Source organism: Vulpes vulpes, chromosome 8 (genome assembly GCF_048418805.1).
Source record: "Vulpes vulpes isolate BD-2025 chromosome 8, VulVul3, whole genome shotgun sequence".
Taxonomy (NCBI): domain Eukaryota; kingdom Metazoa; phylum Chordata; class Mammalia; order Carnivora; family Canidae; genus Vulpes; species Vulpes vulpes.
The window spans coordinates 37,241,052-37,268,587 of record NC_132787.1 but is presented as its reverse complement, the minus strand read 5'-3'; the positions used below and the strand labels follow the sequence as shown (position 1 = coordinate 37,268,587).

The 27,536-nt window shown below is 40.0% G+C and overlaps 1 protein-coding gene across 1 annotated transcript in view; it reads left to right on the top strand.

The window, feature by feature from the left end:
- LOC112917512 (antigen WC1.1-like) overlaps positions 1 to 25,239 on the top strand; it is a 31,524-nt gene extending 6,285 nt beyond the window's left edge. Inside the window, exons 2-14 of the mRNA XM_072765101.1 lie at positions 801 to 1,121; positions 6,661 to 6,966; positions 7,060 to 7,377; positions 11,539 to 11,607; positions 11,685 to 11,999; positions 13,041 to 13,355; positions 20,677 to 20,718; positions 20,811 to 21,125; positions 21,868 to 22,005; positions 22,409 to 22,501; positions 22,790 to 22,873; positions 23,410 to 23,547; positions 24,987 to 25,239. Of these exons, the coding sequence (XP_072621202.1) occupies positions 801 to 1,121; positions 6,661 to 6,966; positions 7,060 to 7,377; positions 11,539 to 11,607; positions 11,685 to 11,999; positions 13,041 to 13,355; positions 20,677 to 20,718; positions 20,811 to 21,125; positions 21,868 to 22,005; positions 22,409 to 22,501; positions 22,790 to 22,873; positions 23,410 to 23,547; positions 24,987 to 25,105 (2,573 nt within the window). The 3' untranslated portion in view covers positions 25,106 to 25,239. The remainder of the gene's footprint in view (positions 1 to 800; positions 1,122 to 6,660; positions 6,967 to 7,059; positions 7,378 to 11,538; positions 11,608 to 11,684; positions 12,000 to 13,040; positions 13,356 to 20,676; positions 20,719 to 20,810; positions 21,126 to 21,867; positions 22,006 to 22,408; positions 22,502 to 22,789; positions 22,874 to 23,409; positions 23,548 to 24,986) is intronic.
- The last annotated feature ends 2,297 nt before the right edge of the window (positions 25,240 to 27,536 follow it).

Here is a 27,536-nt window from a genome sequence, read left to right as displayed (position 1 = left end):
TGTTCCTGATCTTAGAGGAAAAGCTTTCAAACTTTCACCAATGAGTATGATATTAACCATGGTCTTCTTACATATGGCTTATATTATATTTGTGTCATGTGAATCTCTCCACATGCAACTCAAAATATGGCAGCTAGCTTTAACAGAGCAAGCATATGAGAGCAAGATAAGAGAAACCAGAGTCATCTTGAAATCTGATTATTTAAGTAACGTCTCATCACTTTTGCTAAATTCCATTATTATATGAATGTACTAGATTCAGACCACATTCAAGTGCAAGGATTATATAAAAGCATGAATATCAGGAAGCAGAAATAATCCAGACTGTTTAGAGGTCTTCTCTTCCAAAGCTAGATGAGAATGTTTCTTATAGGATAGAGAAGGAAAGAGAAGATTCCTCCACTGACTTCGCGGATCATGAACTGTAACTGAGATGGGGGAATTTGGGCCCCTACCAGCTTCATGCATCTCTACTGGGAAGGCAGCATCTATAGTCATCTGAAGGCCTGTCCTTATTGCTATACATGGCGTTGAGTCTTACTGGCTTGTTCGAGAAATAATTGTGTGTATCTCTTCTCAACTCCACGTTCAGTGATGCCACATTGGTAGCTTAAAATTGACCATAGTGGAAATATTCCTACTATAGAAATCAAGAAATGCCATACATGAGAGGATTTTTTTTTCTCCCCCAGTGTGTGTATTTTAAAGTACTTACCAGCATATCACTGTATAGTCTCCTGAAATCTCTTCTGTGTTCTGTGTTCTGTGTTCTGTGTTCTGTGTCTGTGTCTCTTTTACAGCTATGGAGCTGAGACTGAAGAATGGGAGCTACCGCTGCGAGGGGAGAGTGGAAGTGAAATACCAAGGAAAATGGGGCACAGTGAATGATTACATATGGAACTTGGAGGCTGCACATGTGGTGTGCAGACAGCTGGGATGTGGAGATGCTGTTGATGCTCCCAGAGGGGCCTACTTTGGATCAGGGCATGGGCCTATTTGGCTTTCATATATTGTTTGTAAAGGGACAGAATCAACTCTCAATGACTGTAGTCATTCTTTTCTTCAAGACTACCAGAAGCGACTCTTCTCCCATAGTCGGGATGCTGGAGTAGTCTGCTCAGGTAAGGCCTGTCTAATCTATTAGAGGGATACCCAGTAAGAATACCCTTGGTTTAATTCCCAGAATAGCTAACAATACAGGATCACACACTTGGTTGAAAACTCCAGTCACACAGTAACTCCTAGAGTATTAGGTACTCAAGGAAGCACAAGGACTTGCTTGGCTCTGGACAGTGAAAGCTCCAGACCTATGGATCACTGGGCCATTCAGATATCTGTGGTGTGTCAAAAGGTAAGAAAGTGGGGTCAAGTTTCATCGTGGTAGCTGTTTTGTTTTTTTTTCCTGAGATGATCAGGTGCATCCACAAGAGGGGACATGAGAGAGGTGCAGGGAAACAAAGTTTAGCATATGCCAAAGTGGAGGCAGTAAAGACAGCAATGAAACTAGAGTGTGGATGGGTGGTGTCGGTATTTGCCAGAGATGTTTTCAGTTGTTATCACAATTGCGGATGAAAAGTCTGTCACTAATGCCGTCAGAACAGTTTCACTTAGGAAGATATTATCAGATGTCACAGTGAATTCTTTAAGGTAGGTAGTTGGGTCTTTAAAAAGGTCCATCCCATCTGATGGAGTGATAGGACAGGTGGAGATGTGATAACATTTGACTAGGTCTATAGCAACTCAACAGCATAATCCATAGCCAGTTAGCATTTTTGTCATTGGCATGATGAGGATCACTGGAAAAGTCATCTTTTCAGTGGATCTTTCATAATATGAATTCAGGTCCCTAGAAACACAATTATTTTCTTTTTTTGAAAGTTAATATATTGAGGTATGATTGACATGCAAACACTGTACATATTTAATGTATACAACGTGATGAGTTTGGAGGTAAGTATACTTCTGTGAAAGCATTAGCACAATCTGTGCCATAGAGTTATCTATCATCTCAAAAGTTTCCTCCCATCTTCTTTATTATTATTTAAAAAATATTTTCAAGGGGCATTTGAGTTTACTGCCTTCAGTTAGGATATTTTTAAGAAAACTTGTTTTTTGGTATTTCAGGTAACATTCCTTATTGTCATCATGTCCTAATCATGGTATCAAGTGCAGATAAACTTGTGGAAACACTACAGGGGACCTGACTTACTTTGATAAATCAGTATTTGAGTAAAATGGAGTGTGTGATGTTGGAACATCTATTACTATCTTAAGAAAATTGATACTTTTAATTTTAATTTCAGTTAAGGTACACGTAAAGATAAAAAGAGTTTGAGAATGGTATGGCATCTAAACTTTGATTTTATTTTTTACTCCCTAATTAACATTACCATTGCTTTAACTTAAATTCTCATATTTTAATGAACTATTTCAGTTTTCTTTGGCTAATCTCTTTGTCATCAGTTTCTACCCTCTAGTATGTTTCCATATTTTCCATGAACATGTTTTAATGATGTAAACAGAAGTAATGGTGGTAATGTAGCATTGATAAGAATAGGAAACCATGCCTTTTGCAATATTTTAATTTAAATCGAATTCTTGGAATTTCCTTTTCTCAATTGTAGGAAAGGGGTATGAAAGAGAAATTTCAGCATCTAGTAGATTGTTAGAAATAAAGTACTGTGTTTAGCAGAAATCCAGAGGTAGAAAGAATGATCTGTGAAGAATACAGAGGAGCTTGTTTGAAATAAAGAGATTCCAGAGGGTTCAGGAGAATGGCGGGGCGCCTCACAAATTGAGAATGGCCACAGCACTGATGTACAAAATGGTAAGGGGATGAAGATGCAATTAACCTCAGGAGAGGAGGTTGAGGACTGAAAATCCATGTTAATTCATATATTCACTACAGCTTCTGTTTTAGACTTCTCCTTTCTTCTCTCCCTCTCTTCCTCCATGTTGATGCAGGAATTGTGTTTGAGCTCTCTGGAAGTGCGAGTATTTGAAGCTTGCATTTCAATTTTCTTTGTGGGGAGGTTTTTATAATATGAGCTCTATTTCTTTTTCTTTTCTTTTTTTTTTTTTAAATAGATTTTATTTCTTTATTTGAGGGAGAGAGAGAGAATAAGAGAAAGAGAGAGAGAGAGAGCAAGCATGAGCCAGGAGGGATGGGCAGAAGGAGAGGGAGAATCAGGCTCCTCACTAAGCAGGGAGCCCAAAGAGGGGCTTGATCCTAGTACTTCAAGACCACAACCTGAGCTCTGAGCTGAAGGAAGACACTTAACTGACTGAGTCACCTAGGTGTCCCAATTTAATATGAGTTCTATTTCTTTAACAAATATAGGAGTACTTAGATATTCCATTTCTTTTTGTATCGGTTTTTGATAAATTGTGTTTTTCAAGTAATTAATTTTCGAGGACTCATCCTATTGTAAATAAAATTTTCAAATTAGGATAAAATTTGTTCATATCTTATTATCTTTTACATATTAATAGTATACATAATGATAACCCCTTTTTCATCCCTGATATTGTTAATTTGTGTATCTTCTCATTTTTTTCTTGATCAGGTCTACTAGAAGATTATCAGTTTTATTATTCTTTTAAAAAGAATCACCAATGAACTCTCTTGATTATTGTATTTGTTTTCTATTTCATTGATTTGAGTCTTAGTTTATATTCTCTTCTTTTGGTTGTGATTTGCTGTTATTTTTGTAGATTCTTGAGTTGGAATCTTAGGTAATTTAAATTTAATTTTTCTTTTGTATTATAATGTATGCATGGAGGAAGTGTCAAAGCTCTAGTTTTTCTTCCAAGCACTGCTTTAGCTGTATCCCACTAATTTTGATATTATATGATTTCTTTTGTATTTTATCATCATAAAATGTTTTTTCATTATTTTTAAATATATACTTTGTCCTATAGTTTTAGTTTGTCTGATATTAACATAGGTACAACAGCTTTCTTTGATTAGTGCTTGCATGGTTTATCTTTCCTGACACTTTTAATATATTTGTGTTTATTTTTTTAATTTTAATTTTATTTTAGAGAGAAAGATAAAACATGCATGTGGTGTGGGGGGGGAGGGGCAGAGGAAGAGGGAGAGAGAATCTCAAGCAGGCTCCATGGCTCAGTATGGAGCCAGATACAGAGCTCCATCTCACAACCCTGAGCTGAAATCAAGAGTCGGATGCTTAACTGACTGAGCCACCCAGGTGCCCATTTCTATATTTAATGTACATATGTTCTTATGGACAGTAAACATGGTGTGTCTTACTATTTTTCCCTAGTTTTATTGAGATATAATTGAAGTGTCTTCTATTCAGTATGATTACCTTGCTTTTATTTGGAGTATTTAAATTATTTCAATGTAGTATAATTCTTGATATGCTTGAGTTTAAGTCTACTAAACTTGCTATTTGTCTTATGTATTATTTGTTCCTATTTTAATCTCTGAGTATTTTTTGTATTCTATTTTATTTACTCTATTGGTTTATTAGATATACTGCTTTGCTTAGAGTTTACCATAATGTTGGAATTATTATTCTTTAATCATATTCTACCTCCAAATGATATTATATTACTTAATATCTAATGTAAGACCTTACCACAGTATATTTCCATTTCCCTATTCTTGTCATTTGTGCTATTGTTGTCATACATTTTACTTATATTATAAATAAATCTTATAATACATTGCTGTTATATTTGCCTTAAATACTCTACTGTTTTAAAAATGAGATGAAGTTTTTTTATATTTACCCATGGGTTTATACATGGGTAAATATAAAAAAGACTATTTACAGTAGTCTTTATAGCTTTGGGTAGATCCACATTTTCATCTGTTACTATTTTCTTTTCGCTTGAAGAACCTTCTGTAACATTTTTGTGTTATGCAGTTCTGGTTGCCTCAAATTCTATAATTTTGTATTTATCTGAAAACGTTTTTATTTTCATTCAATTTTGAAATGCATTTTCATATGCAATTTTTGTCTTTTTTCTCTCAATGCTTTAGAGAGAAAACTTCTATTCTGTGTTTAACTTCATAATTCTTTTATTTTGCCCTGTCTAATCTCTTGTTAAGTTAATCTAGATAAATTTTCATTCCAGGTATTGTATTTTTCAATTTTAGTAGTTCCATTTGGGGGCAGCCCGGGTGGCCTGGCGGTTTAGTGCTGCTTTCAGCCCAGGGCGTGATCCTGGAGACGCAGGATCCAGTCCCACGTAGGGCTCCCTGCATGGAGCCTGTTTCTCCCTCTGCCTGTGTCTCTTGCTTCTCTCTCTCTGTCTCTCTCTCTCTCTCTCTCTCTCCTGTGTTCTTATGAATAAATAAGTAAAATCTTTAAAAATAAAAAAAAGAAGACAAAAAAAGGAAGCTCCATTTGGTTATTTTTTTCTAGTTTTTAAAAATCTGCTTTGTTTCATTGAGTATATTTATATAAATGGTTTAAAAACTTTGTCAGCTTATTCAATCATCTGCCTAATTTCTGCATCTGTTTTTAATGTTTTCTCTTTTAAAAATTAAAGAAATTAAAACATTGATGAAGAAAATGAAAGAATATACAGACAAATGGAAAAGTTATTTTGTGTTCAGGAATTGGAAGGTGGCTATTTTTATATTGTAGGATTTCAAGAGATATGGCTAAAACCACACCTTTCTTCTCATTCTCATTAGAGCTTTCTTAACATCCAGACTCATTTTATTTCCTGCTTTGGTCACCTAAGAAGTTCATGGAATATTTTGCCATGAAAAATTGTCAAATAGATAAAATTTGAAATCATGACTATGAAAAAATCATAATCCATAACTATGGATGGGTTATAATGTGCATATTTCTAATCTTGAGACATCAGTCTGTCTATAGGTTGTCATGCATTCATGGATACAGCCCTCATGATTTTTCCCTATCCTCAGTCACTTGAGGATTGGTTCCTGGGAAAGAAAGCCAACCAGAATTTGAGCTCCACAAATCTCAGGATGACTTTCTTTCTTTCTTTCTTTCTTTCTTTCTTTCTTTCTTTCTTTCTTTCTTTCTTTCTTTCTTTCTTTCTTTTTCTTTTTCTTTCTTTCTTCTTTCTTTTTTTCTTTTTTAAAGATTGTTTATTTATTTATTCACGAGAGACACACAGAGAGAGGCAGAGAAATAGGCAAGGGAGAAGCAGACTCCATGCAGGAAGCCCAATGTGGGACTAGATCCTGGGAGTCTGGGATCACACCTTGTGCCAAAGGCAGATGCTCAACCACTGAGCCACCCAGGCATCCCTCAGGATGACTTTCTAACTTCATCTGGCTGATAGATCTCTATTCTCATAGCGAATGTCCCTCTGGGTTGGTTCTGTTTCATACCTCTGTACTCAAGTAGAATGCCTACACATCATGCAGTTTCCTTGGGCTCAGAGGAGGAATTCACTTCTCTAACCAACCCCAAAATATATTTTCCTAGTATTCCAATACTTAATATAATCTGTCTTCAGATACTCACTCATGGAGGCCCCACTCTGACTCCAACTGCTAAGTCCTCTCCTCATTCTCAATGCCTGGGAGAAGAAAAACTTATCTATGATATGTCATTGTCATATATCATTGTTCATGACATGTCACTTCTAATTGCCAAGTCAGAATCGCTAACACTCCCTTGGTTTGGCTTTCTCTTTTTCTTTTAGGATTTGTGCGTCTAGTTGGAGGGGATGGACCCTGCTTAGGGCAGGTAGAAGTGCATTCTGGAAAAGACTGGGTTCCAGTGTCTGATGGGAACTTCACATTACTTACTGCCCAGGTCATCTGTGCAGAGCTGGGGTGTGGCAAAGCAGTGTCTTTCCAGGGGAATGTGTCCTTAAGAGAGTCAGATAGACGAGTCTGGCCTGAAGAATTCTGGTGTAACGGGCAGGAACCTGAGCTCAGGTATTGCCACAAAAAGTCCTGTCCAGGAGGTGTTTGCCACCATGGGGCTGTTCAAGTTTTCTGTTCAGGTGAGATGCAGAACAGGACTTCAACTTTGCTGCATACTCTGCTAGGGTAAGAAAAACATGAGATTTGGCTGAAATCCTGTCTTCTCCTACTAGTGTACACAGAAGTTCGGCTCATGAAAAATGGCACCTCTCAGTGTGAGGGACAAGTGGAGATGAATATTTTTGGAAGCTGGAAACCACTCTGCGCCGCACACTGGAGTATGGCCAATGCCAACGTTGTTTGTCAACAGCTTGGTTGTGGAGTTGCCATCTCGACTCCAAAAGAAGCATACTTTGTGGAAGGAAGTGATCAGATATGGAAAGATCGATTTCACTGCTCAGGGGCTGAATCTTTCTTGTGGAATTGCTCTGTGACTGCCCTTGGCATTCCTGGTTGTGCTCATGGAAACACAGCCTCAGTGATCTGCTCAGGTAAAAGAGAGGAAGGGCTAACTTGTACTCAGGATGCTCCTTGAGTGAAATGTCCCCAGGAGTAGAGAGCATAGAAAAATTATTTTAAAAGTGAGATAATCCAAGATAAAATATGGTTCTTTTAATTGTTTGCCTTTCAGTTCAAGGCAAAGAGTGTTAAGAGGGATATCTTTTAAAATTAACACTATTATTTAAATATATCTGAGTATTATTTACAGAGAAAGTATGGTAAGTAGTATGTGTGTAGTTCAGTGAAACGCAGTAGCATGAATACTGTGTAACCCCAACCCAGATCAACAAAGAGATCTTTAGCAGTACCCCAGAAGCCACATTCATACTCTACCAATCACTATGCCCGTCCTCCTGTCTCCAGTTTCCTAACTTTCCTCCAGTTTCCTAACTTCAATGCTATGGAATAGTTTTTTTCTATTTTAAACTTCATATAAAACCATATAGTATGTTTCATTTTGTGTCCAATTTCTTTGATTCCATACTATGTGTGCGATTCAGGCATATAGTTGTTTATAGCAGTGTTTCATTCATAATTATTATTGCAAAGTCATTCATTGGAATGACCTTGTGACCAGGTATTGATCCATCAACTGATAGTGGAGTTTTGGTTTACTTCCAGTTCTTAATTATTACAATAGTGATGTTAGAGATTATTGTGACAGTGACTTGTGGTGCAAATATGTATGTATTTATTTTGGGTGTTTACTCTTGCCCTTTTATTTTTACTCTCTTAATGGTGTTTGTTGATAAGCCAAGTTCTTCACTTTAACAAGGTTCAGTTTATCAACTTTCTTTTTTTTTTTTTTTTAAGAATACTACTTCTTTTGCCCTTCTGAAGAGAACTTTGTCTACCCTAAGATCCTGAAGATTTTCCTTTATGATATTTATAGAAGTTTAGTTATCTTTATTTCACCTGTAACTGCGTAGTCCTCCAATTGATTTTCACATGTGATGGGGGTCAAATTTCAATTTTTATATGGATATCCAGTAGACTCAGAATCTTTTCCTGAAGAGACATCTTTCCCCACTGCAGTGCCACCTTTGTCATAATGAATCTAGAGTATGTCTAAGTTTCTTTCTGGGCTCTATTCTCTTCTATTGTTTCATTGTCTATTCCAGCACTAAATCCTCAATTCAGTAGTTATTATAACTTTGTAGTATGTCTTGATATGTATTAAAGTTACACCTCTAACTGTTGCTTTTCTTCTCAAGTATGTTGATCATTCTTGGTCTTTTCCATTTAATTTTTGGAATTAGTTTGTTTTTTCACCAAAAAAAGCCTGATGATCTAGTCCAAGATGGTGACAGAAGAGTCTTCTGAGATCATCATCTCCAACAAATACACTTTTCCAATTCTTATAATAATGAGAATTCTATATAGAATTATAATCAGAATTAAATCTTGTGGAAGCACGGTAAATTGGTATTACATCCCATCCTGCCTGAATGCAAATTGGGATTTGGCTTTTTTTCAAAGTAGAAATTGAAAATATTAGCAAAGTCAATCACTGAATACCAATCTTCCTTACCTTGTTGCATAGTATGAATTGTTTGTTTCTAGTTTAATTCCATTTGGTCAAAAAAATTTTTTTTTCAAAAAACATTTTTAATGATTTCAGCCCTTTGAAAATTTTTTAGATCTCTCTCTTTCTCTCTCTTTTTGGTATAACATGTGATCAGCCTTGGCAAATGACCTGTATGCCCTGGGAATAATGTGTATTCTGTGGTTTTGAGGTAAATATACTGGCTGATTTTGCTGGTTTGCTTTACTGAGACTGATGGAAAGTATTTTCTGGTGACTATTGGATAACAAGTTTCTTCCAAATCTAATCACTTGAAGCAACCACTTTAATTTCTTTTTTTTTTTTCCACTTTAATTTCTGTAACACGGATCACTGTTCATTTCCCCTCCTGCTTTGTAGTAACATTTTCCTTACCTCCTTTAAGTCCTCATTGACAGCATTGCCCCAGGCCATCCAGCTTCTGCCTGTTCTTTGTTCCAAAGGCAATGCCACATGTTTAGGTGGCATCATGGTATTGCACTATTATGGATAAAGATACTATGAACATGTATATACAAGTCCTAATGAAGACAAACATTTCATTTGTCTTCAGTAAATACTCAATAATATGGAAAGTATAAGTTTTCTGTTTCCTATTGCTGCATAACAAAATTTCCCTCCAAACTTAGCAGCTTAAAACTCCTTTGTATTTTTGCCTATTATTTCCTGTATAAGGAATTTGGAAAGGGCTCCAATTGGCAGTTCTCTGTTGGGGTCTGTATGAAATTGCATTCATATATCAGCTGAGGCTGAAGTCATCTGTGGACTCAACTGAGCTGGGAAACCAGTATGGTTCATTGACATGTCTGGCAGCTGGAATGTGCAACTGGGTTGTTGACAGAGCACCTGCATATGATTAGTCTCTTCAGCATGGTAGTCTCCTCAGGGTAGATTTCCCCAGAAGCAACTCTCCTAAGTGAGTTCATGGGAGGCTACATGACCTTTCTGATCTAGTTTTCAGAATCAAGTAGTATTACCTTCACTGCATTCCATTGCTTACAAACAATTTATGAAGGCCAAAATTCAAAGGAAGGAAGCAGAGATGCCCACCTATCAAAGGATGCAGTGTCAAAGATTTTGGGGTATGTTAAAAAAACAGCAAGATATATGAAATAGGTGATTGTGGGTTTTTAAATTTCTACTTTCAGTTCTGTCAATTGTGCCTTTATGTATCTAGGACTAAGTATATATGAATGTTAGAACTTTTCAGCATGTCTTTATGTTCTTGTTTATATTTTCCACTTTCTGGTCTTTCTGGGCTTCATTCTGTGTATTTCCTTTTGATTTTCCATTTTATTATTCTATCTTGTGCTGATCTAATGGGCTATTATACTCAACCCTTGAGTTATTTCAGTTATTGACTTTTTCAGAGTATCTAGAATTTTTATTTGATTTTTGTTAATATTTTCCTTTCAAAATGCTATCTTGTTTAATTCCCTGAATATTTCAGTCATGGTAGTTTAAACTCCTTGTCAGGTTACTCCAATATCTGGATGCCTTGCAAATTTCTTTCCAATTCCTCTTTTATCCTCCTGGATTTTTGTCAAATCTTTTTTTTTTTTTTTTTTTTTTTTAAGTTTTAACCTTTTTTTCAATGTAATCTCTAACTCCAATGTGGGGCTCAAACTCATGACCCTAGATCAAGAGTTGCATGCTTTACTAAGTGAGCCAGGCAGGTGCCCCTATGTCTGGGTATTTTTGATTGGCAGGCATCATGGGTGAAAAATTACAGAAATTCTTCAGAAAGGATTTTATTTTGCTTCCTCCTGGAACCTGTTTATGGACAGATCACTTTATTATTTACTTATTTAAATTTTGGATTTTTAAAAAGATTTTATTTATTTATTAGAGAGAGAAAGAGAGAGCTTGTGAGTAGGGCAAGGGACAGAGGGAGAGAAAGAATCTCAAGCAGACTCTGAGCAGGGTGCCCAACATGAGGTTCAGTCTCATAACACTGAGATCATGACCTGAGCCACAACTAAGAGTCAGACACTTAAGCAATAGAGCCACCCAGGTGCCCCTGGACGGATGACCTTATACAAGGGAATTGAAGTAATTAGACACTGGGTGTCTATCCTTATGAGGAATAGTCTACTTTTAGTTCACTTTTCCTTCTATGGTAGAAGGTTCTGGTTAACAGGGTGTCTCCTCCTTGGCTGAATTATACTTTGTACTCCCTGTGCCCTATGAGTCTGGCAAACCTCTGCTGAACTTTTCAGCATCTCATCTATAATCTTTGAATTGACAAAGACCTCAAGGAGAAAGTGACTCACCTCTGCCCTTTACTTTACTCTCAGACCTTGGCTTCAAAAATTTGCACTGCCTTGGTAGCTCTTCACCATTTTCAAGCAGTACTGATATATTCCTACTTCTTAAAATTCATTCTTAGTGCAGCACTTGGCTTGAAACAAATTTTGGCATTGTTAGAAGCAGAACTTTCCATAAAGAGGTGAAATCTAAAATTATGGGAACTCTACTGGTATGTTAACAGCTTTCATCTCAGACCCCAGCACTAGGTTACTATTTAGTTTAATTCAGTTTCCTGTTTTTCAACCCTACTAACCCTCTGACCATGCTGTTTCTGCAGGAAACCAGACCCAGGTGCTGCCCCAGTGCAACGACTCTGTGTCTGAGGAGAGTATTACCCGCTGCTCAGGTGAGGGGTCCCAAGGGACCAGAAGGCCCTTCTCATTTCCTGTTAAACGCGCCAATGGTATGATTCTCTCTCCTTAGAGAGCAGACAGCTCCGCCTAGTGGACGGGGGTGGTCCCTGTGCTGGCAGAGTGGAGATCCTTCACCAGGGCTCCTGGGGCACCGTCTGTGATGACAACTGGGACCTGGACGATGCCCACGTGGTGTGCAGACAGCTGGGCTGCGGAGAAGCTCTCAATGCCACAGTCTCTGCTTACTTCGGGGCGGGATCAGACCCAATCTGGCTGGATGACCTGCAGTGCACTGGAAAAGAATCCTACATTTGGAAGTGCCCCTCCCAGGGCTGGGGGCAGCACAACTGCAGGCACAAGGAGGACGCAGGGGTCATCTGCTCAGGTCTGCCCGCGCCCTGTCCATGGGTTGGGTGAGGAGGTGGGGGCTCTGGAGAAGGGGAGTCTGAGCCCAGAGGGGTGTCGTTGAGAGGGCCAGAGAAGAAGAAACCTTCCTTCTACACTGTCTGTCTTTCTAGATGTGAAGATTAGGTGCTTTCTTTTCCTCCCACAGCTGCGGTTCAGGTGACTTCCATTCGAAAGCAGGGCTCATTCTTCAGTTCACTATGGTGGTAAAGTCTTGAGATCCTATTGCTGTTGAAATGCATTACCACATACTTAGTGGTAGAAACAACACAAATTTATTAATGCACAGTTTTGTATGCTAGAAGTCCAACAAGGGTCTCACTGTGCTAAAATCAAGGTGTGGACAGGACTGCATTCTTTCTGGGGGCCCTAGGGGGAGATTCCTTGTCCCTACCTTTTCCAGTTTCTTAAGGCCCTGTGCATTCACTGGCTCCCTTTTTTCCCCTTCAAGCTGACAATGTTGCCTGCTTCTGACCATTCTTCCACAGTCACATTTCCTTCTGACTGAAGCTGGGAAAGAGTTCCCATTTTTTAAGGAGAGTAGGTCTAAGGATGTGATTGGATTTTCACCTGGTTAACCCACACTACTCCAGGTTAATCTCACCATCCCAAGGTCCTTATCTGAATCACATCTGTAAAGTCTCCTTTGCCATGTAAAGTAGCGCATTTATGCAACACCTTTGGGGGGCCGTTTTTCTGCCTACCTCCCCACTTTCACATACTCTTTCAGAAGTCTTGTCAGGAAGCAAGATTCAGCTTTCCCTCTGTGTAAAGTGCCCAGGTGGGTATTCCTCTCTGATCATATTCTACTGCATCATTGTGGTGGACATAGAAACACAGACACAAACACACAAAATCAGGTAAAAGGGAGACCAATTTCAGTCTTACCACCTAATGTGTGCTTACTCAGCAGAGTCAGTGATGAGTGTTCACAATCTCTGGCATGGAGAAAAAAAAATCAAGAGCATTGAATGGAATGCTTATTGTGGATTGTTTCCCCTTCTCACCCCTTTCAATTTAGACTTCCTGAAACTCAGGATGGTGAGCGAGGACCAGGAGTGTGCTGGGTGGCTGGAAGTTTTCTACAATGGGATCTGGGGCAGTGTCTGCCACAGCCCCATGGCAGCCATGACTTTGTCCATCATCTGTAGACAGCTTGGCTGTGGAGACAGTGGGACCCTCAACTCTTCCATAGCTCCCAGGGAAGGTTCTAGACTTCGATGGGTGGATCAAATTGAGTGTCGGAAAACTGATTCCTCTCTCTGGCAATGTCCTTCTGACCCCTGGAGACACAACTCATGCTCTTCAAGAGAGGAAGCTTATATCTCGTGTGCAGGTAATTTACTGTCTGTTTCCATGTGTCTGTCCCAGTCCTGTGGAATGTTGTTACTGAGATTTTATATCTTCAAATCTAAGGAATGAGTTTAAGATAAGACTACAAAATGAAGTTTGGATGATTGCTTAATTTACATATTCCAGTCTTCTTTCACAGGAAAAAATAAGGAGACCTGTGTCAATAGCAGCCTATGTGAAAAATACCAGAAGGATCGCATTGAACATGAGTAATACCCTGATAAACTTGCTAATTAATTAGGAGTAGTTAAGTGATATCCCAACATGTTAAAGTAAATAAGGAACCAAGTAAGGAATCCACCCTGATCGTTTTGTCTCTTAAGCTAATGGTATTTTACTCCGGAATGCCTCATTCTCCAATCAGTCTTTCCGTAGATAGTGACTGAGTGCCTGTAGGCACAAATTTATACTGCAGGCAGGAGGATGAGGAAGAGAAGAAAATGTAGTCTCTGCCATCACAGAGCATACAGTTCAGTGTTAAAAACTCTCATTAGGCAGAAATTTCATGAAGAGTTAGAAAGTGCCGTGGAACTGTGGAATTGGGGTAAAAGAAGAAATCATACCTAGATGAAAAGCTGAAGGGTAAGAGTTCCTCAGAGGAAGAAAGTGGAGGATCACATGGTTCAATGTATGTACTGAGGTGGGAGGAAACATGGTGTCTTTGAAGCACTGAGAAAATCCCATCATGGCCAGAGCAGAAAAGGGTGGGAGAGTGGCTCAGGGTTTCCCTGGAATGGTGAGCAGAGCCAGAGACCCCTCTGTGGGAAGGCTCAGGAAAACATTCCTGTTAAAGAGCAATATGTCTCTTTGCTGCACCATGAGGAACCGCTCAGAAGTCAGTGGCCTCATGTCTCCATTGACTTTCTGCTTTAATTTGTCCCTTATAAGAGGCCCTCAGGATCCCAGTTTTTGGGGCTGATCCTGTCCTCTAGGCTTTTCATTAACTACAATGTGCTTAATCTGTCTTCCTCATCTCACTCTCCCAAAATGTTCTGGAGAGACTGCTGGAATTTAAAGCCCATCATCTTCAAAGTCTCTTATGCCCGCACTGTTCCCTTCACTTTTATGTTCTGATTAGAACCTGACTTTTCCCTGAAAATGTTGATTTTCCTGTCAACTGGAGGCTCTTTGTTTCTCTCTGAACATACTTTTCTCTGGGCTGAGACTTGGAAGAGATATACTCCTTGCTCTCAGTTTGTCATTTTCAACAATTCCTCTTCTGTCTCTCTTCCCAACATCCAGCTACTTGAAATTCACACCTTGAGACAATACCGCCCAGTACATTTGTTTGTTGCTGTCATCATCTTAACTTTCTGGTCACTTCCCCTGGTCCACTGAAGACTGTACCAAGTCCTTCATTTCTGTCTCACTCCTGGAACCTTTGGTGCTTGCTTCAACATCCTTAAACACAACTGAGACAACATCTGGCCTCTCAGTTCACTGACTTTCTCATTTCTAAGCACCTTTCCTCCCATCCTATCTCTGCCTATGCATATACTACTGACCACCAATAATTGTACACTTCAAAATCTTGATATCTTTATTCCATTCTCTGACCAATGCTTCTTATTCTTATGGATCCTCACCTAGAGTGCTCTGTTTCAAATAATTTCTCGTTCTTGTGGAGATGCCCAATCTTTTCCCTTGTCAGTTTTTTTTTCCTACTCTCCTCATGTCTGCACATTTTTTTTCCTTAGCCAGATGAGATAATATATCCAACATTATAATCATTCTCCTTTAGTTTATTTAACTCCCTTGCCTTTTCTTTGTCAACCTCACCTGGCAAACTCTAGACCTGGTTAAAGTCAACTCCCTGAGTACTCCTTGCCTGAACTGGACTAAGGGAAATGTGGGGAAATAACACATAGTCATGTTGCTAGTCTATTTTTGAATCCATGGACACAATCTCTACTGGGCATTCCATAGTGTGTCTGGGTTCTACTGTACTTCTCCAATATGTGTGCTTGCCCTATCTTTTTACCTATTCTATTTGAGAATAGATGAAGCGAATCAGGTGTTGACAATGCAAGAGAGATGAAGGGAATCAGGTGTTGACAATGCAAGAGAGCTCTCTTGCATTGTCAACACCTGATTCCCTTCATCTATTCTCAAATCATAATCCTGCCTCTTACCTCAGTGAGAAATTAGAACAGTCATTTGGGAATTCCTCATCTTCCTTTCACCAAATCTACTCACATGTGGTCTCTGCACACACTCTGTGCTTACCTGGCCTTCTGGATCAGTGGCCTCAGTCCTAATCTTAGGTCAACTCTTCTGCCCAGTCTGTGGATCCTAACTGCACTTATCTTGTCAAAGTCTTCACTTCTATTCCCACTTCCTTGCACCATCAACTCCCTTCCCCCGCTTTGTCTCCTGTTCTCATCATTGTATATATGGGCTTGAGTGTCTCACATCTTGAAAACTACCTGAAAAAAACAGTTTTCCTTGACTTCTCTGTTATTGCGCATCCCACTTCCCTCTCCTCTTCAGCTAAGTTTCTGAAAGTATGGTCAGTAACTACTCAGGGTCTTCATAATTTTCTGTTCTCTAGTGTTCTAAACTCACCCAGTTAAGTATTAGGGTCCACCATTCTTCTGAATTGGTAAAGTAATTAAATTTAGCAAACTTTCCTCTCTTCAGTATTCCTGAACTTACAACAGTATTCAGCAGGTTCACTTCTCTTCTTCTTTTTTTTTTCCCTGACATCACTAGACTTCACTGATTGTTCTTATTTGGCCTCATTGTTGTTCTTCTGCTTACCGATTTACAACTCCTGTGCTCAGTCTCTAGATCTTGGATGCTTTCAGGGCTCAGCATCAGACTCTTTAGTCTTCCTATTAGACTCCATCCACTTCCAGTAAGTTCTGCTGGCTCTATCTGCAAATATATTCTCAATGCCTCTATTCCTTCCATTGTCACTATCTTAGTCTTCTTGCCTGAATTATTCCAAAAGTTTCTCGTGGTCTTCCATGTCCACTCTTTTTCTTCTATAATATTTTCTCTCTGGCTGACAGAGAAAAGTTTTAAAAATTAGTCTGTATCTTGTTTCTTGCTTACAAGCCTCCAGGGGCTTCCTGTTTTAAGGAACCTATACTGGTTGACAAAGCTATATATATAATCTGTCCCCTACCCACCACTCAGTCCTTTTCTGGAGACACTCTTCCACTCAGTTAGTACACATATTGATTCTCTTTGTGTTCATGAAATAGCCAGGCATGGAGGAAGTAAGGGAAGGCAGGCTGACCATCCTTTAGTGCCTTGGTATTTTTTTACCAGACAGATGGTATTATTCACTCTAAGACCTTCCACTGGCTCTTCTATTTGCTTGCTTGCTTGTCAACTTCTCATCATTCAGTTTTCACATTAAATATCATCTTTTTGGTGAGGGCTTTCTTATCAACTTAAGTGCTATTACCTCTCCCAAAATTTTTTATGACATACTCTTGATACTCTGTGATTATCCCTGAATATAATGATTGCTTTTCTCAATATCTCCTGCAGGGTTCCAGTTCCTCTGCCCAACCTATAATACATTTTACAGTAAAAAAATATGTAATATATAATATATATTTGCTTTTCATAGTACTACTATGTGAAACGATCATTTATTTCTTTTCAGATTATCTCTCTCTCTCATATTAGTTTGTAAATTCCATGAGATCAAGGACTTTGACTATTATGTTCACCACTGTACATCCAATGCTGTCTGTGGTCAGTACCTGGTATACAACAGACAAAAAATAGTTCTTGAATCAAATAATAATCTTTTTGATTGCATAGTTACAATTAAAGATATTTTCATCAAGGTATAATCAAAACTAATTGAAAGTGTTTTAAGCTGGGAAGTGTCATTTTGCATTAAGAAAAGATCCCTCTGAGTACAAGATAAAGGATTATTGCAGGGGAAATGTAAATGCATAATGGTGACTTGCAATAGCTTGGAGGAGCAAGGGTGGCTGCTGGAAGGATGACATTGATTTTTTACTAATATAGGAGACACAGAAACTCATGAGAGGAAATTCATGGGCTCAGTTTTGGAGATGCTAAATTTAAAGTGGGTCAGAACACTCAAGTAGAGATTTCATTTGGCATTTAAAAGTATACAATTTGAATTTAGAAAGGAAATCCGGGTGGGAGATATAAATATGGGAGTGGTCTTAGAGATGCTTAGATAGGAGTGGTTGAGATCACTGGGAATATAAATGATCCTAAAATAGACTCCAACTAGCACTAACTTTTATTTTTTATTTTTTTTATAAATTTAGTTTTTAGTTGGTGTTCAATTTGCCAACATATAGAATAACACCCAGTGCTCATTCCATCAAGTAGCACTAACTTTTAAAAGCTAATACACTCTATGGACTGTCATAGGACGTCTTAGGCTAATTAGCAGAAATGCCAGAACAGATGTAACTTGATTGTTGACCTCAGACTTTGAATGACTTTACCATGGAAGAAGGAAAAGAATCACTATGAACTAGCTAATCCAGGGGGCAGGACTCCAGCTGATGGATAGAGGTTACAAGAAGGCAGATTTGGATCCATTTTAAGTACACGTAGCATAAAGGTATCTCACCTCGTGATGGTCCCTCAGGGAATTAATAATACTATCAGGTAAAAAACACCAGAGTCATGATGGGATGGCCAGCGCCCTTCCCTTATATTTATTTTTGCCTGTCTCTATGTTTCTTTCCTGAATCAATGACACCTGCTCCTGCTGGGGTTGTACCATGCGTGGCACTAGGGAAATCATGTTCTTTCCACTAGTTTCTTTTACACTTAGAGAGAGATCAGTTCCTTTCTTGTTCATTTAAATTACAAAAACACTGCTTACTTATCATGAGCAGGGAATACAAATATAAAAATGTAGAAAGAGAAGTGAATCATATCCCATGACTCCTTGTCCTTTCATACCATCCTGTTGTAAACAGGATTAATGGACTGGTATGTTCTGTTTTCCCAAATCATCCATTTTCACTGAAACATATCCAAACTCATATGCTCTTAAAGGGTTTATGTTGATAGTGTCTTGTCTTTTGATTGTACAAAATTGGAATTATACCCTACACATTATTGTTATATTGGCCTAATATATCATGGATATTCCTCCAGGTAGATCTAATTCATTTGTAAATCAGTGGTATAATATTTCATTCATCCAGATTGCTAGTGCAGTTAATGTAACCATTTACCTATTTATTGGTAGTCTGATTGGTTTTGATTTCCCACTTTATAAACAATGTAAACCTGCCTCCTTATAACCTTTATCCATCAGCAAGAGAGTCCTGCCCCTGGAGCAGCTCATGGTAACTCTCCTCCCTCTTCCATGATAAATATTTTTGTATATGATTTTCTACATACAGGTGGGTTTTTTTTACTGTAGGATTACTCACTGTTGATATTATTCTATCAAAGAACACACACACACACATAAATTTTAATAGATATTGTCAAATTACTTTTGAGGACTAACTCTTTTCAATTGTCTTCTTATCTAGATATAAATGTTTAGGTTTTAAATAACGGGAGTATTAAAGACAAATAATATAGAAGCTCCCAAATCAATAAGCTTAAAAAACCCATGTCTTATGCTAAAATATTTGAACTCTGAAGTAAGAGTAACAATTGCTTTGCTCCTGGTTTCTTTCTCCTTCCTTCCCTCTATCCCTTCCTTCTTCTTTGCCTCCTTCCTCCCCTCTCTCCCTCTCTCCCTTTCTTACTTTTTTTGCATTTTCAGTGTTTTCTCTTTCCTCAACATTCTTTTCCAGTTCCTTGGTCCCCCCATCCCTTCTCTGCCAGCTCAGGTATAACTTGGGTGATCCGCTAGGAGTTGGCGAAGTCCACAGCTAAGGGAGAGCATGGTGATAGATATTTCAAAGGCAGAGGCTCGCTCCCTTCCCTTCCTTCTCTTTCCTCACCTCCTTTTCTTGTTCCTGTGGAAAGCTGATTAGATATTAAACTATCAGAACTTACATGGATGATAATTGTCTACAATCAAATATGATGAGTTGGGTGATAATGAGGTCTCCAGTCCTGAAAGTGAGCAACCACCCTAAAGAGGTCCTGCCATCATTTTCTGAGATGTTCAAAGGGTATGAAGTTCCCTATGATAGATAGGATAATATGAAAAGGATATGCTAATTCTGATATCTTATGACAAGTACTTTGTATACGTCAGTTTTCTTATATTGTTTCAAATTTATGTTTTTCCTTTGGTTTCAATTTTTTATGTTTTTTTATACCATATTTGTTATCTGTGTCCTCTCTCAATGTATTTTTTCTCAGTATATTTGCGTATCATGCAAACATTTATGTCTTAGTACCTAGCCACTGTCTACTTAATATATTTTTCTCTGAATCCTACTTATTTCAGTTTTTGGCAAAAAAAATCCTCTTTAAAAATTTTTTTAAAAATATTTTTAAAGATTTTATGTATTTATTTAGAGAATACACAAATCAAGAGGAGGGCAGAGGGAGAAGCAGACTCCCTGCTGAGCAGGGAGCCTGATGTGGGGCTCAAACCCAGGATCCCAGGACCATGACCTGGACTGAAGGCAGGTGCTTAGCTGACTGAGCCGCTCAGGTGCCCCCCAAAATATCTCCTTAATGTAGTAATCTTTGCTTGTGCACACATCATACTGAAAAATAGATAAGAAAAGTTTATAATCTGCTATATAATTTCCCATTAAAAATATAATGGGATATTGAATACAAATTACTTCTGTGATTCTGGACTTTAAAAAATATCCATTATTTATTACCACAAACCACTAATATCAATTTGCATTCCTTTATTATCTTCCTTATTAGCAAGAATTTAAAGGAATTATGTTTTACTGCATTCTATTCACTCATTCATTGAATAAATATTTATCAAGCCCCTATACCTAGTATTTATAAAAAGGTTCTCAATGCACACTTGTTGAATGAATGCATACAATATACCAGGTACTGTTCTAATAGCAGAAACACAGAGGTGAATAAGACATGCAAGGTCTTTCCTCTCGTGGAGATTGTGTGTGTGTGTGACTGTGTGTGTGTGTGCATATACACATCTGTATTTTGTTTATTGTGGAATGTGGAAAGTGATAAACAAGTAAATAGATAAAATAACGCCAGATGGTGATAAAGGCTATGATTTAGCAAGCGAGCGTCTCAATAACTCAGCCCATTAGATTAATTATGAAGCCTGTTATTTACACTTGTCATTTGGACTGAGCCAAGCACTTTAGATCATCTTACTTGGGGCAAGACTACCCCCAGCTGTCCCTGATCTAGCACTTCCCCATTGTCTGCTTCTGCAGGAGTGAGACCCAAGAGCTGTCCGACCGCTGGCCCCTGCACAGGTACATCAGCCCCTCCTGCCTCCCGTGTTGGCTCCCAAGGGCTCCTTCCTTCCCACTGGGGACAGTAACAGAAGGTGCTGCTGCCTTTTCAGGCAAGGAGAAGCTCCGGCTGAGGGGAGGAGACACGGTGTGCTCAGGGCGAGTGGAGGTTTGGCACGAGGGTTCCTGGGGCACAGTGTGTGATGACTCCTGGAGCCTGGCAGAGGCCGAGGTGGTGTGTCAGCAGCTGGGCTGTGGCTCTGCCCTGGATGCCCTGCAGAAGGCGGCATTTGGGCCAGGAACTGGGAACATCTGGCTGGATGAGGTGAAATGCAGGGGCAGGGAGTCCTCCCTGTGGGATTGTGCTGCGGACCCCTGGGGGAAGAACGACTGCAAGCACGAGGATGATGCTGGAGTGCGGTGCTCTGGTGAGTGGCTCTGGTGGAGCTGGAGCAAGAGTGGGGCAGTGGGGTAGGCTTGGGTAAAATGGGAAGTTTGCATTCAAAAAATATCTAGGTGCTGTAAGCTCTGATCTAGAAGAAGGGGAAGTCTCAACCTTGATGTTGTGGTAATTAAGATGTAGGGAAAAGGGGCTGCCCTGTGCTATCTACTGCAGCCACCATCTGAGGCAAGGTCAAATATTCAGATTCTTGAGGTCTATTCTGTGGAATCTGACAGAATTAACCAATTCAGAAAAGGGAAGATCCTAAAGAGCCATCAGCTGGTGGGGAGGTCTTAGGGTATTTTCCTTAAGGAAGCTTCTTTTTATTCCTTTCAAATTTCTTTTGCCCTTGGGCCAAGGGAGTCTGGTTCCGGTGTTGCAGAATCTAAGGTTTTCCCGTCTGCCCATGAGTGTCACTCCTCCACAGCAAGATGCCCATCCCAGGAGCTGCTTGATGTTTTGGTCTGGTGAGGCCCGAAGAAAGGAGGCCACAGCTGTGTGGTTTGGTCCTCTGAGGCTGTTGCAGCAGGGAAGCTGTCTGCTAATCCCAGCACTCCCTTGGACCTCACTGGAGTGGAGTTGAATTTATCTTAGGACAAGGCCTGGGGTCAGGGTCACAGTCAATTCTGTTAGGTCCGAGCCTGGGACTTCCTTGTCCCAGGTGCTCTGGAGGGAGTTTCCCTGGGCCCATGCCTTTCTCCAAATCCTATTGGTTTTATTCTCCTTAGGGATCAGACAAGGCCCAAGTCTTGTCCATGACATCTTCTCCCTGTCTGAGATGTTCTGCTTCATCCTGGGGGCCCTTCTCTTCCTGGTCCTCGTCATCCTGGTGACTCAGATGTGCAGATGGAGAGCAAAGCAAAGAGGTAGGCTACAGAGGGTACAGGGTAACATGGAGAGTGTGTGGAGGCAGGAGATCTGGCCAGGTACAAGGGCGGGGGCGGGGGGGGGGGGGCGGAAATATGTTTGAGAAACTTCATCTGCCCCTTGTTAAACTCTAAGGGCTGAATCTGTAGAAGCTTTTAAGGTTGGAGTGTGAGCACTCATAAGTCATGGTTTCTGTGTGAGACAAGAATGAATACAGGCTGAGCTATGGATACAGGGTTAGACAGGGGAGAGGGAGAAGATGTAGACATGGTGCTTGGGGTATGAGGAGTCCTGGAAGCCCCGAGGCTTTTTCCATGTGCAAAGCACTGGGGAGAATGATTAGCTTATTGTTTCAGGGATGAACTCAGGGGGCAATTTCTCACTAGCTGGTGGTTTGCTCAGCCTTCCCCAGTTTCAGAGATGTTCTTAATGAGGCTGAGTATGAGGAGATTGATCATGTTGTGACAACGAAGGAAGATCTGCTGGACAGCACTGGTGTGTATCCCTGCCTTGTCCTCCTGGGCCCCCTAGGTGTTAGCTCCCTGCCGTCTGTCATCCAAGGCTTCTCAGAATCTGCAGACCCATTATCTATTCCAGGCTCACAGGAGCAGCCCCTCCAAAGACTGCAGGATGGGTTCCTGCTGAGCCCCTGTGAGCTCTGAGCCTTCTCTTTATACAACAGGAGCCACATGTGCTCCAGCATTTCTTCTCAGCCTTACCACAGGTCCCATGGGTGTGAGAAGGTGTGTTCTTTTTGTTTTGTGATGTTTTTCTCCACACTAGGGGCCCTGTCAGATGAATCCGTGCCTAAGCTGCCATATTACCCTGGAGATCGTGAGGAGAATAGTGACTTTCAGTCTGCTCCAGGTAGTAGGGGTGAATCCACCTCGGCTGGGTATTGGGAGCACGTAACTTTCCTCCCTAGAGATGAGATTCAAGAGGGACAGTCTCCCTTTGACTAGGATTAGAAGTCTCTTCTCTTCTCCTTCTCTGATTGCTCTGATGTACTTCATCAGAGCAATGATGAAGGCTGGTGAGGCTGGGCTGTCTGTGTCCAGAACCACCCTCATTCAGTCCCAACAAATTCACGCTGTTTTGAATAAATAACATTTGGAAAGTGTAACTGACCAAATATTTTAGTAATGCACATTGGTGTAAGAGTATCTCTGAAATATGTAGTTTAAACGAGGAAATATTGGGATGTTCAGATTATTTTTCTGGTTTATGGACACATCAAAATGAAATATATACCTTGGAAAAGACTTGTTAAAACACAGGGTGAATAGTGCCTCTGTTCAGCAGCCATCAGAATCTCTGTGGCAGAAGGGATTGTAGATATTACCTAGGTCAACCCATTTACTGTGGTTTCATCTGAACCCCTTGTCTGTCCTTAAAACCCCCAGCTCAAAGGACTGATGCCCCCAGTGAGGGTTATGATAATGCTGAAGACCTACCAGTGCCTGAGGCTGCCCCTGCCTCATGGATGAGGAAGGGGGAAGTGCCCCCAGAGGAGGAAAATGGGATGAGGGCCTTTCAGGCAGGTGAGTGGATCTCTTGTAATCTTTTGTCTCTGTCCTGGAAGGGGTGAACTTCAGCCTCGCACTGCCGATCCTTCCTATAGAGTCAAAATTCAGAAGATCTATATCCTTTGACCATTTTCCTCTCTTTAGTGCTCTCACATTTCTTGGGAGGGAAGAATCCTTCTATATTCTTGATATCTGCATCTCTATAACTTCATCTTTTTTTTTTCTTTTTAAAAAAAATTTTTTTTTTATTTATGATAGTCACAGAGAGAGAGAGAGGCAGAGACACAGGCAGAGGGAGAAGCAGGCTCCATGCACCGGGAGCCTGACGTGGGATTCGATCCCGGGTCTCCAGGATCGCGCCCCGGGCCAAAGGCAGGCGCCAAACCGCTGCGCCACCCAGGGATCCCTATAACTTCATCTTTGATGTGCTTGCATTAAGACTTATAAATTAATCAAGTCCAAAAATAGAACAACTGTTCTGATAACATGTTTGTGCTCTCATATGTGAAAGGCATTTAGAGACTTAAGAAATATTGCAATATTGGAATTTATGAGGTATTTTGATAATTTTAGATGCATTATAATCATATATTAGCACTAATATGCACAAAGTCTATGATATATGGTAGTCTTGAAAATTAAAGCCATGGTGGTAGATTATAGAGTCTGAATTATGGGCATTAAAGGGCCAATATGCTCCAGATGTTTCAGTGGTCTAATGAAGATATTAATTCTCCAGAGAAGAGTATTTCTCCATCTAGGGCATGTGACTCTGGGAAGGTGGCAACTACAGAAGGATCCTGTGATTGTGGGCATTTGGGAACACAAGTCAAGGCCATCAAGAGCAGAGATAGATGGTCAGGGAGGAACTGAGATTTTTTCCAGGTCTCCTGTGTCCTCCTTCTGCTGAATTCAGACCTGTCAATTGTAAAAGGAGAAATTTTCATGGCCTTTCTTATGATTCTTATCATCCTTGGGCCATCTCTTTGCTGAGAAACATGCCTTCATAGAACATCTGTGTTGACCTAGATCTCCTGTGACAACAGGGTTTCCCAGAGACCCACAGAACTGGAACCTGATGCAATAACCTTGATATATCTGTGTTGTAACTAATATTAAATTGTCTGAGCCTACCTGAAACTTTGTCATCACCACTTACTTGACTTGCTTCCACTGTGGGGCACTGTCCTCTCCCTTTGTCACAGTTCTAATATGTTTTTTTTTTTTAATTTTTATTTTTTATTATTTATGATAGTCACAGAGAGAGAGAGAGAGAGAGAGGCAGAGACACAGGCAGAGGGAGAAACAGGCTCCATGCACCGGGAGCCTGACGTGGGATTCGATCCCAGGTCTCCAGGATCGTGCCCTGGGTCAAAGGCAGGCGCCAAACCGCTGCGCCACCCAGGGATCCCCCTTTGTCACAGTTCTAATCAAACTTATCTTTACTGTTTCAGGCTCTTCTCTACAGCTCTCTAGAGGAGTAGCTGGACCTGAGAAAGGAGAAGATAGTCCCTGGCTGCTCCAGGGGGAAGGGGACCCTGGGTATGATGATATTGAACTAAATGTACCTTAAACACTCACTATATTTCCCCCCCGATATTGCATTAAAAATGAGATAAAGTCTCAGATATTTAATTGCCTATATTTCAATAGTGACTTATAATTGAATTATATGGAAATTAATTAAAATTAAATATTCTGAATAAAGTACTTTTTGCTTTGTTGATTATTTAGCAGGTTTTATCTCCATTCACATTTTCCCTCAAAGGAAATACAAGGTGAACAAACTGACCTGTTTTCTCAACTCCCCTACAGACTACTCTAGGCATTACTTTACCTGAGTTCACAAATGTTCCAGGTCTCTTTCTTAGGCAAGGGACTCTAAATTTAGTCCATACTCATACCTTCATTCTTACTATGATGAACTCATGTGATAAAAACCAGACCTGAACATTCATGTATGCTCTTCCTTGAGATGTCATATCACCTGTTTTTTTTTTAAATTTTTATTTATTCATGAGAGACATAGAGAGAGAGGCAGAGGGAGAAGCAGGCTCCATGCAGGGAGCCCGATGTGGGACTCCATCCTGGGTCTCCAGGATCCCGCCCTGGACTGAAAGCAGCACTAAACCACTGAGCCACCGGGGCTGCCCATATCATCTGTTTTTAAACAATTCCTAGACACCATACTTAGGTAGGAATTTCAAAGTTGAAGGTGGGAGGTTGGCTAGTGGGAGAGAAGGGATACAGTTTTCCATATCTTGCCCAAATTTTTGTGGCTCAATTAAAAATCCAAGTTGGGGCACCTGGATGGCTCACTCAGTTAAGCATCTGACTCTTGGTTTCAGCTCAGGTCATGATCTCATGGTTGTGAGATCCAGCCCTAGATTGGGCTCTGTGCTGAACTGAGTGTGGAGCCTGCTTAAGATTCTCTCCTCCTCCTCTGCCCCTCCCCCCTGCTCATGCACTTGCTCTCTCTCTCTCTCAAAAATAAATAAATAAGTAAAATTTTAAAAATCCAATTCTCCGTAACTATATCTTCCTATTTAAGCTCTTATTCTGTAGGTTACTTTCTCCATTTGTTACTCAAGCTCATACAGATTCCTTCTCACTCTTCTCTCATGTCTAGTTGGTTATCAACTCCTTTTATTTTATTTTTTTTAAAGATTTTATTTATTTATTCATGAGAGAGACAGAGAAGCAGAGACACAGGCAGAGGGAGAAACAGGTTCCATGCAGGGAACCTGATGTGGAACTCGATCCTGGGTCTCCAGGATCATGCCCTGGGCTGAAGGCGGCGCTAAACTGCTGAGCCACCCAGGCTGCCCTCAACTCCTTTTAAATTCAGTCTTTCCTCTCCATCACTACTTCCTATTTCTTCAGGATGTTGTCATTTCCTGTCTGCCCAATTATAAAGCCTTCTAGGTGAATTATATAAACTCATATTTCTTTACTGCAAATTGATAAAGGACAATTTGCCACTTATCTACAGACTTGCATCCAAGTGGGACAAGAAGGCAAAGAAGAGACTGAGGCAGAGGAGATCTAGAAGGAATTGTAGACAAACCAGGGACTATCAGCTATGTGGGTTTTATAAATGTGGATGGAGGGATTTGACATGATTGAACTCTAAGAGGAAGAATTTGAGTCCAGTGGGTTTCTTCTCTGAAAACATTTTGCTCCAAGATTGCGTTGATCTGGTAACTATCTACAATGCAAATGTGATTCCTCAAGATGGAGAGAGCTATTCTGTAGCAATAGCCAAGGAAAGATTATGTCTCCAAACCCCCCATCACATAGTATTAGAACTGAGAGTAATGACCTGGTTATGAGCTGAGCCCAACCTCTTAGTACTTAATTGATGACTCTGGATGTTGTCAGGGATTCCAATCTACAATCACTTTGCAGTCATCATAATTTTTCACAGGGGAGGGGGATTAGAAGATGCTCAAGATTTCTCTCAGTGCAATATACATGGCCATTTGCCATAGGGAAATAATGAAGTCAATGATGGAATAAAGTATAACCACCAAGATTATTATATTTTACTTCTGATAAATGCTATCAACAAAGCCAAAATAGAAAGCTGGCTACTACAAGTTTTCAGTTTCCACCAATTTTTCAGTTTCCACCAACATGTTCACATAGGAAGTCATAATTTTTGAGAGATTTTATATTCAGCCCAGAGCCAAGGATTCAAATCTTTCAATTCTTAAAGTCTATTGTAGAGAAAGTAGAGTTTTGCTATATGAGGCCTGAGACTAGTACTTGTGCAGTTTTCTTGATATCACAACTGGCTTAATAGTCTTCCCACTATTTTCCAGATCCTTTAGCATCCCTAAGGTACACTTTGGTACTCTGCTTTCCACCTGTGTAGCTGAGTCACTGGGATGATAAGGACCAGGGAAAGAAGATCCCTCAGGATGATATAGAGAGTATCCCAGGTGGGGAGAAGATACCAGGAATAGGAGCTGAGCCTGAACTGGTGCCTGAGGAGAAAAGAG